This window comes from Corvus moneduloides, chromosome 34 (genome assembly GCF_009650955.1).
Source record: "Corvus moneduloides isolate bCorMon1 chromosome 34, bCorMon1.pri, whole genome shotgun sequence".
Classification (NCBI taxonomy): domain Eukaryota; kingdom Metazoa; phylum Chordata; class Aves; order Passeriformes; family Corvidae; genus Corvus; species Corvus moneduloides.
The window spans coordinates 632,142-642,520 of record NC_045509.1 but is presented as its reverse complement, the minus strand read 5'-3'; the positions used below and the strand labels follow the sequence as shown (position 1 = coordinate 642,520).

Sequence of the window (10,379 nt, the reverse complement as noted above, 5' to 3'; positions counted from 1 at the left end):
AGAGCGAGACTCAACCTCCCCTCCCCCCCCCCTACCGCGAGCGTCACGATATTTTCTGTATCGCGACGGAACCCGGTAGCCCTCATTCCCTCCCCCCCCCGCGCCGGGATAGCGCTTGGGTCGGGCCGCCCTGCGGTCCCCCCATCCCGGCTTCACCTCCTCGCCCCGGCGCGCCGAAAGTGACGCCACCCCCTCGTTCCCGCCCTCATCGCTGATTGGCTGACGCCGCCGCCCGCGCCATCCGAGCGCGACGCGTCACCATAGCAACCGCGAGGTAAACACCGGGGGGGTCCCAAAACTGGGCCCGGGGCCCCCAAACCCGCGGCCGCCGCCCCCCGAAAAGGGCCCAGGACCCCCCCACGGCTCCACCGGGGGTTGAGCCCCTCCACGAATGACCCTGGAAGGCGCAAATTCCCCTCCTCCCCCTTCCTTTCCCAGGGCCCCCCTGAAGGGCCTGGGGACCCCCCCCGCCTGTCCTGGGGAGGGTGGGGGGGACACGAGCCCCCCACGAAAAGACGGGGCCAGGGGGCTGCTGGGCATCAGTTTAATAACGGGGTGCAGAGGGGTGTTGGGGAGCAGCACCCCCGGCCCCCCTTTTCCCCCCCTCCCCCTCCCCCCAGGTGCTGGTGGGGGGCTCGATGCTCGGGGGGGGGGGAGGGGCGGGGGGCAGAGTGGGGGTGCCCCCCCTCCCCCCTTTCCCATCCCCAAACAGCAAAATCCCACGGAGGAAGAAAGGGGAGACCCTATAAAAAATAGGGAGCCCCCCCCACAATTCCCCGAAGCCCCCCCCCCGATCCCCCTCCCCCCATTTCCTTCCAGCTGTAATTTTGAGGAGGGGGGAGGGGTCTTCTTCTTCTTCTTCTTCTCCCCCCCCCCAAAAAAGCCGAGGTTCATCCGCGGCGTCCAGCGCTGTGTCCCCCTCCCCTTACCAAGGGGGGGGTTTCTGTTTTTGTTTGTTTGTTTGTTTGTTTTCCCCCAAAATAAACCCCCCCCCCCTCAGCCGGGGCCGCCATGCACCGAGAGAGGTCCCTTTTGGGGGGGTGGGGAGGGGGGCGGCGGTGGTGGTTTTTGGGGGAGCCGGGGCGAGGTTTTTGGAGGGGGGGGGGTGCGGGGGGGGGGGGGGGGGGCCGCAGTCCGGGGGTTCAATATCAACTTTTGTCGGCGGCGGGGTCTCTGTGGCGCGAGGTTTTCATGGTCTCCAGGTACTCCTGCTGCGACACCGCCAGCACCGACGCCAGGATCTCGTCGTCCTCCCAGTCGTTCAGGCCTGGGGGGTGCCCAAAATTTGGGGAGGGGGAGGGGGGGGGGGGAACGATTGGAGTTTGAGGAGGAGGGGGAGGGGTTTGAACCCCCAGCCCCCCCCCCGTGGTATCGGTAACGAGCTCAGGGTGCGGCGGGGTCGGAGGTTGGGATGAAGGGGGGAGTTTGGGTGGCCCCCCCCTGCCCCAAAATTGCAGCAAAAGGGGATTAAAACCCAGCCCCCCCCCCCCACACACACACATCCATGGGGGTGTTTTCCATCAAACCCCAACCGCTGAACGCCCAAAAGTTTTAATCAGCCCCCCCAAATTTTCATTCAAGAACTCCAAAGGTAAATGCCATTCCCTAAACTTCAGTGTAGCCCCCCCAAATGACCCTAAATCCCCCCCAATCGGACCGCCCACCCCAAAATGGCAGCAAAAGTGGATAAACTCCCCCATGGGGGTCTTTTCCATCAAATCCCAACGGCTGAAGCCCCAAAAATTTAAATTAAAACACCTCCAGTGCTCAAACTCCTCCCTTAAACTGCATCGTACCCGCCCAAAACGACCCAAAACCCCCCAAAACGACCCTAAATCCCCCCAAAACGACCCTAACCCCCCCCAAAAGGACCCCCTGCCCCCGATTTTGTCCCCTGCCAGCTCACCGAAGGCGGTTGGGGACATTTGCTGCATGATGGCCCGACACTCCAGCGCGGGGTACAGGGACACCAGCGGGGGGGTGGCCCGGCCCCCCCCTGCCCCCAGCTGGCTGCTGGTCCCTGGGGAGGGGGCGAGAGACAAATTTGGGCTTCAGGGACGCCCCCCCAACCCTAAATCCATCCCTATCCCCTCCCAGCAACCATCCTCAAATCCCAGTTTAGGGTCTCAGAATTGCCACCCAAGGGTTGGGTTTGGGGGGCACTCAGGTGCCAGCACCCCCCAGAGCCCAGCTGGGGACACCCCCAGCACCCCAGAGCTCCCAGTTTGGGCTCCCAGTACCCCAGAACCCCCCCTTTTAGACCCCCAGTATCCCACAGCACCCAGTTTAGGTTCCCCAGCACCCCAGAGCTCCCAGTTTGGGCTCCCAGTAGCCCGTAACACCCAGTCTGGACTTCTCAACACCCCATAACTCCCCCCATTTAAGCCCCCCCAGAACCCCACGGCCCCCCAAAACACCCAGCTTGGGCTCCCCAGTCACCCCCAGTGCCCCCAGTTCACCCACCTGGGGCGCAAGGCGAGGGGGGTTTGCCGGCGGGGGGGGCTCCGGGCGAGGGGGGTTTGGGGCCGGGGGTCTCGGGGTGCAGCCCGGGGTGCTCCGGGGAGGGGGCGGCGCTGCGGGGCCGCGGCGAGCGGCCACTCCACTCCTCCAGCCCACTGGCCGCCGCTGCAGTGGCCGAGCTGCACGTGGCACTGGCCTTGCGAGGCTGCGGGGACACCAGGGGACAGCGGAGTGACCACAGGGTGTGGGGACGTGAGGGGACAGCAGAGTGACCGCAGGTCACGGGGACAAAGGGGCGAGCGGCCACTCCACTCCTCTGGCCGCCACAGTGGCCGAGCTGCACGTGGCGCTGGCCTTGTGTGGCTGTGGGGTCACCAGGGGACAGCAGAGTGACCACAGGGCAGGGGGCACTGGAACAAGGGTCAGCTCCAGGGCACGGCAACGAGGGAGCGGCGTCAGCCCCCGGGGCAGGGGAAACACGGGGACACCGGGACTGGGGACAGCGATGGGAACACTGGGAGCTGGCGAGGACAGCAATGGGGACACTGGGAGCTGGCGGGGACAGCGATGGGGACACCGGGACTGGGGACAGCGATGGGGACACTGGGACTGGGGACAGCGATGGGGACACTGGGAGCTGGCGGGGACAGCAATGGGGACACCAGGACTGGGGACAGTGATGGGGACACCGGGACTGGGGACAGTAATGGGGACACCGGGACTGGGGACAGCGATGGGGATACTGGGACTGGGGACAGCAATGGGGACACCGGGACTGGGGACAGCAATGGGGACAGTGGGACTGCGGACAGCAATGGGGACACTGGGACTGGCTGGGACAGCGATGGGGACACTGGGAGCTGGCAGGGACAGCGATGGGGACACTGGGACTGGGGACAGCGATGGGGACACTGGGACTGGCTGGGACAGCAATGGGGACACCAGGACCCCGTGAGGAGGAAGCTGGGCCCCACCTGCCGCGCCTGCTTCTCCTGGTCGCGCAGCCACTGCAGGTAGGACTCGCGGGCCACCTGCTCCTCGATGGCCTCGTTGGTGGCCTCCCAGTCCGTGGCGCGTTTCTTGTCCTCCAGCATCTGCTGCTCAATCCACGACTCCTCTGACGTCTTGATGGCGCTCTTCATCAGGGACTGCTCGGCCAGCTGGGGACACCGGCGGGGGGGACACGGAGGCCGTGAGGGACACGCCCACTGGGACACGCCCACCGCGGGACAACGGAGGGAGTGGGGTCACATCAGGCCACGCCCCTGCATGGAGGGAGCACGTGGACACGCCCCAACAGGCCACGCCCCTTCTGGCTGAGGCCACACCCCCATGGACACACCCAGAACAGACCACACCCACACAAGAAGCCTGGAGGTGGGGTGGGGCCACATCAGGCCACGCCCCTGCATGGGGGGACCACTCGGACACGCCCCTGACAGGCCACGCCCCTCTGTGTTGAGGCCACACCCCCAAGAGGATCCTTAAAGGACCCGCAGCTGCCCTGGGCCACGCCCACTCAAGCCACACCCACCCCCACAGGCTCCTCCCCCAGGCCCAGCTCTGCCCAATGAGGCTCCAGCAGTGGGCGGGGCAAGGTGTGCCACACCCACACCTGCAGGCCACGCCCACTGCACTGGGTGGGGTCCGGTTTGACCACACCCACTGCGATAAGCCACACCCCCCAGAGCCCCCACCTTTCCCTACAAGGGGCGTGTCCACCCTGGGAATGACCACACCCCCCCGGACATGGCCACGCCCCTTCCATGGCCACGCCCACAAGGGAATGGGGAGGTCAGGGAGGGTCCCTCACCCCCCAAAATCAGGGTCCCACCCCCCCCATTGGGGGTCCCCACCCCTCGTACCCCCAGTTTGAAGGGGCGCAGCCCCAGCCCCACGGAGACGAAGGGAAGGGGGGGGCTCAGGGAGGGCCCCCCACCTCCAAAATCGGGGTCCCCACCCCCCAACTCGGCATCCCACCCCCCAAATTCGGGGTTCCCCCCCCGTCCCCCCAGCTTGAAGCAGGGAAGGGAAGCTCAAGGAAGGTCCCCAGACCCCAAAATTGGGGTCCCACCCCTCAAATTCAATGTCCCACCCCCCAAATTCAGGGTCCCATACCCCAAAATTGGGGTCCCATCCCCCCAAATTCAGGGTCCCCCCCCATACCCCCGGTTTGAAGGAGGGCAGCCCCAGCCCCACGCCGATGGTGGCCTTGTTGGGGTTCACCACGGAGTTGTAGTGGATGTTGCGGTGGTAGCTGACCCGGATGGGCTCGTCCTCGTTGTGCTGGATCCCGTGGAAGGTGTTGATGGGTTCTGCGGACACCCCGGCACCCCCATCAGCCAGGGGAACCCCAAAAAACCACCTGGCACCCCCCAAAACGGCACCTGGGAGTCCCTGATCCATAGGGAACCTCAAAAGCCACCTGGGACCCCCCAAACCGGCACCTGGCACCCCCAAAACGGCACCTGGGAGTCCCTGATCCATAGGGAACCTCAAAAGCCACCTGGGACCCCCCAAACTGGCACCTGGCACCCCCAAAACGGCACCTGGGAGTCCCTGATCCATAGGGAACCTCAAAAGCCACCTGGGACCCCCCAAAACAGCACCTGGCACCCCCAAAACGGCACCTGGGAGTCCCTGATCACCCCCCCGATCCAAAGGGAACCCCAAAAATGACCTGGCACCCGCCAAAACAGCACCTGGCACCCCCAAAATAGCACCTGGGAGTTCCTGATCACCCCCCTGATTCACAGGGAACCCCAAAACAGCACCTGGCACCCCCAAAACACCACCTGAGAGTTCCTGATCACCCCCCTGATTCACAGGGAACCCCAAAAACCACCTGGCACCCCCCAAAACAGCACCTGGCACCCCCAAAACGGCACCTAGGAGTCCCTGATCACCCCCCGATCCATAGGGAACCCAAAAACCACCTGGCACCCCCCAAAACAGCACCTGGGAGTTCCTGGTCACCACCCCGATCCAAAGGGAACCCCAAAAATGACCTGGCACCCCCCAAAATAGCACCTGGGAGTCCCTGATCACCCTCCCCGATTCATAGGGAACCCCAAAACAGCACCTGGCACCCCCCAAAACAGCACCTGGGAACCCCAAAATGGCATCTAGAAGTCCTTGACCACCCCCCTGATCCATAGGGAACCCCAAAACAGCACCTGGCACCCCCAAAACACCACCTGGGAGTTCCTGATCACCCCCCTGATTCACAGGGAACCCCAAAAACCACCTGGCACCCCCCAAAACGGCACCTGGCACCCCCAAAACGGCACCTGGGAGTCCCTGACCACCCCATTTCTCTCTGGGGACCCCTCCCCGCTGCTCCCAGTGCCCAGGTGACCCCCGTGGCTCCTCAGGGACCCCTCCCCACTGTCCCCAGTGCCCAGGTGACCCCCGTGGCTCCTCAGGGACCCCTCCCCGCTGCTCCCAGTGCCCAGGTGACCCCTCCCCACTCTCCCCATCGCTCCAGGCCCCCTCCCAGCTCCCGAGGCCACGCACCAGTGCCGTACTGGTAGACCTCGACGGGCCGGTTGTACATCTCGGCCATGGCCTGCATCTCGATGTGGTTGCCGTGGCAGGTGCTCTTCCGCTTGCGGTTGATGTAGGTGGTGAAGTCCTCGGTGACGTAGTTGGAGAAATAATCGGCGTTCTTCATCTGGGGACACGGCGGGGACACGGTGGGGGGGACGCGGCGGGGGGGGACAAAGGACTGCAGGGACACCGGGGACAGGAGCGGGGCAGGTCTGGGAGAGCCCTGGGGACACCGGGAGAGCCCTGGGGACAGGAGTGGGGGAGGTCTGGGGACACCAGGAGAGCCCCGGGGACACCGGGAGAGCCCCGGCGACACCGGGAGAGCCCTGGGGACAGGAGTGGGGGAGGTCTGGGGACACCGGGAGAGCCCCGGGGACACCGGGAGAGCCCTGGGGACAGGAGTGGGGGAGGTCTGGGGACACCGGGAGAGCCCCGGGGACACCGGGAGAGCCCTGGCGACACCGGGAGAGCCCTGGGGACAGGAGTGGGGGAGGTCTGGGGACACCGGGAGAGCCCCGGGGACACCGGGAGAGCCCCGGGGACAGGAGTGTGGGAGGTCTGGGGACACTGGGAAAGCCCTGGGGACACTGGGAGAGCCCTGGGGACAGGAGCAGGGGAGGTCTGGGGACACTGGGAGAGCCCCGGGGACACCAGGAGAGCCCCGGGGACAGGAGCGTGGGAGGTCTGGGGACACCCGGAGAGCCCTGGGGACACCGGGAGAGCCCCGGGGACACCGGGAGAGCCCCGGGGACAGGAGTGGGGGAGGTCTGGGGACACCGGGAGAGCCCCGAGGACAGGAGTGGGGGAGGTCTGGGGACACTGGGAGAGCCCTTGGGACACTGGGAGAGCCCTTGGGACACTGGGAGAGCCCCGGGGACAGGAGCAGGGGAGGTCTGGGGACACTGGGAGAGCCCTGGGGACACTGGGATAGCCCTGGGGACACTGGGAGAGCCCTGGGGACACCGGGAGAGCCCCGGGGACAGGACTGGGGGAAGTCTGGGGACACTGGGAGAGCCCCAGGGCAGGGACAGACAAGGGAGCAGAGCAGGGACAGGAGCAGAGGAGCCCCTGGGGACAGTGGGAGAGCCCCAGGGATACCCAGGAGTGGGAGAGAACAGCAGCCTGGTCCCCCCCACAGGGTGCTGAGCACCCTCCCAGTTCACCCAGTGCCCCCCAGTTCCCTCCCAGTACCTCCCAACACTTCCCTAAGCACCCCAGGCTCCTTCCCATTACTCCCCAGTGGCTCCCAGTATAACCTACACTCTTCCAGTTCCCTCCCATCACCTCCCAGTTCCCCCCTAGTCTATCCCAGTACCCTTCCAACACACCCCTAAGCACCCCAGGCTCCTTCCCATTACTCCCCAGTGGCTCCCAGTATAACCTACACTCTTCCAGTTCCCTCCCATCACCTCCCAGTTCCTCCCTAGTCTATCCCAGTACCCTTCCAACACACCCCTAAGCACCCCAGGCTCCTTCCCATTACTCCCCAGTGGCTCCCAGTATAACCTACACTCTTCCAGTTCCCTCCCATCACCTCCCAGTTCCCCCCTAGTCTATCCCAGTACCCTTCCAACACACCCCTAAGCACCCCAGGCTCCTTCCCATTACTCCCCAGTGGCTCCCAGTATAACCTACACTCTTCCAGTTCCCTCCCATCACCTCCCAGTTCCTCCCTAGTCTATCCCAGTATCCTTCCAACACACCCCTAAGCACCCCAGATTACTTCCAGTCACTCCCCAGTGGCTCCCAGTACGAGCTACACCACCCAGAACCCCTCCAGCTCCACCCTCCCATTTCCCCTCTGGTTCTGGCACTCCTCAGTGCCCTCCCAGTGCCCTCCCAGTGCCCCCCCAGTGCCTCACCAGGTAATCCATGCAGTGCTTCCGCACCACCTCGTGCATGTCCTGGTCTCCGTACACCTGATCAGCTGAGGGAGGGGACACAAAGGGGACAATGAGGGGGGGCTGGCAGCGCCTGGGTGGGGTTTGAGGGGGTTTTTGGGGGGGTTTTTGGGGCTCACCCACGGCCCGGAACAGACAGGCCCCGTCCTCCTTCATGCGTTTGATGATGAACCCTTTCTTCTCCCGCAGAGCCTTCTCGAACCGGTGCTCCTGCTGGAAACACAGCAGGGCTCGGGGGGGGTCCTGGGGGCTCGGGGGGTCCTGAGGGGCTCGGGGGGTCCCTCAGGGGCCCCTCGGGTCATTGGAGGGGGGGCACGAGGTGTGGGGAGCCGAGGGACGCATGGGGGGCGAGAGGTTGGGGTCACAAAGGGGGAGAAAAGGGGATGGGGGATGCGGGGAGAGGGGACAAGGGGGAGTTTGGGGGGGTCTTCAGGGGACCCTCGGGGCTGGGGGGGGTTCCTGGGGTCATCGAGGGGGGGGCACGAGGTGTGGGGAGCCGAGGGACGCACGGGGGGTGAGGGGTTGGGGTCACAAAGGGGGAGAAAAGGGGTACAGGGAGGGGGGTGCTGGGGGGGGCAATGGGGGGTCCTGGGGTGTCACAGGCAGAGAGGACAAGGGGGGATCCAGGAAAAGGGGGGGTGGGGTCCCAGAGCGTGGGAAAAGGGGGGATTCCAGCAGGGATCACTTGGGGGTCTGAACAGGGTGACAAGAGGGTCCCATGAGCTACAAGGGGGGGATTCTGGGGAGGGGGACGATGGGGGGTCCTGGGGGGGGGGGCCGGGGTCACAGGCAGTGGGGACAAGGATTTGGGTCCACACGGGGGGGGGAAAAAGGGGATTATGGGGAGGGGGGTTATGGGCGGTGGGGACAAGGGGAGGGGTCCTGGGGCAGCAGGAAAAAAAGGGGGATCCAGGAAAAGCTGGGGGACAGGCAGGGGGGAAAGGGGGGATCCCAGCAGGGGTCCCTGAACAGGGGGATCCCGGGGGGGGGGGGGGTGAGGGGTGAAGTGGGGACAAAGAGGGGACAACCAGCGGGGAAAAAAAGGGGATCCCAAGGAGGGGACACAAACCAGCGACGACAACCCTGCGTGACCCCGCACGGCGAGGGGGAGGAGGTGCCAAGCGCGGGACAACGCGGGGACCCCGAACCCCGCTCGGCTCCCTCTTCCCCCCGGTGTCCCCCCGCGCCCGGAGCGGCCCCCCCGGCCCCCGCACCTGCTCGGCCGTGGCCGGGTCCAGCTCCACCCGCCCGGCCTCGTACTCGTCCTCGCTGTTGTAGCCTCCTCCCGCCTCGTCGGGCCCGGGGCTGCCGCAACCGGGGCCCAGCCCCATCCCCAGCCCGATCCCACCGGGGCCCGACCCCGCGGGGCCTCCGCTGGGCCCGGCCCCGCCGCGCCGCCGCCTCTTGCTGTGCCCGGGGCCGCCGCCGCCGCCGCCGCCGCAGCCGGGCCCGCGGGGCTCGGGCAGCCCCAGCGCCGCCGCCTCCAGCCCCAGCAGCGCCGCGGGCCCGTCCGCTGAGCCGGGGCCGCCGCCACCGGGACCTCCGGGCCCGGCGGGAGGGGGGGACCCGGCGGCTCCGGGGAGCCCGGCCCAGCCCCGCAGCGGCGGCGGCGGCGAGGCCCGAGGCCGAGGCCCCCCCACGCCGGGTCCCCCGGGCTCGCCCACGCCTCCGGGGCCGCGCTCGGGCCCCGCGTCCGCGCCGCGCTCGGGCCCCGCGTCCGGGCCCGAGTCCGCGTCGCCGTCGGGCGCCGGTACCGGCTTCTTCTTCGGGAGGATCGTCATGGCGGGGCGCGCATGGGGGGGGGCACGGCGGGAGGTGGCGGGGGGGTGCCGGGGGTCACCCGCGGGGCGCTGTCGGGCGGGGGGGGCCGCGGGCGGGGGCTCGGAGGGGCCCCCCCGGCGCTGAGGGGCCGCGGGCGCTGCGGCCGCCGGGGCCGTGTCAACATCAACAGCCGCGACCTCTGACCCCGCGCGCGCTTCCGCCTCGCCCGCGCCGCGCCACGCGATTGGTCGGCGGCGGCAGCGCCGCGCTCCCATTGGTGGAGAGCCCGCCCGGAAGTCCCGCCTTTGTATCCCCTCCTTCGCCATGGGGAGGCGGGAACGGCGTCGCCATGGTGACGGCGGGGCCGCGCGCTGACTGGGCGAGGCGCGCGGAGGGGCAGGGTTGAAGGGCGTTCATTGGCTGGTTGGGGAGGCGGGAGTTGAGGGGAGAGAGCGCTGATTGGGTGGACGAGGTGCCGGTTTAGCGGAGGGGGCGGGCGCGGCTCAAAGTAAACCGCGTGCTGATTGGCTAGTGTCCCGTCCATCATGGATGGGCGGGATCAGAGAGGCGGTCCCGAGCGCTGATTGGCGCGAGCCTTAACCCCGCCCACGCCGCTCTCCCATTGGCTGCAGGAAGCGACCTAATTTCCCATTGGCTCAAACGTGCCAGAAGCGGAGCTCATATGAGAAGCCACGCCCCCTACACTCA

General features: G+C 67.2%; 1 protein-coding gene across 2 annotated transcripts; it reads right to left on the bottom strand.

Annotated features, from left to right (window-relative positions):
* Positions 1-853: 853 nt before the first annotated feature.
* On the bottom strand, positions 854-9,731 carry OTUD5 (OTU deubiquitinase 5). 2 transcript variants are annotated; one of them, XM_032094891.1, is made up of 9 exons: positions 9,125-9,731; positions 8,030-8,123; positions 7,872-7,936; positions 5,977-6,133; positions 4,627-4,775; positions 3,435-3,620; positions 2,464-2,665; positions 1,907-2,020; positions 854-1,267 (listed from the first exon to the last, which is right to left on the bottom strand). In XM_032094891.1, exons 1-9 carry the CDS (start codon positions 9,689-9,691, stop codon positions 1,149-1,151), a joined length of 1,653 nt encoding a protein of 550 aa, XP_031950782.1. In that variant the 5' UTR covers positions 9,692-9,731; the 3' UTR covers positions 854-1,148. The 2 variants fall into 2 exon arrangements, with proteins under 2 accessions (XP_031950782.1, XP_031950783.1); XM_032094892.1 differs by having other exon boundaries at positions 8,030-8,120; positions 9,125-9,306.
* Between the last annotated feature and the right edge of the window lie 648 nt (positions 9,732-10,379).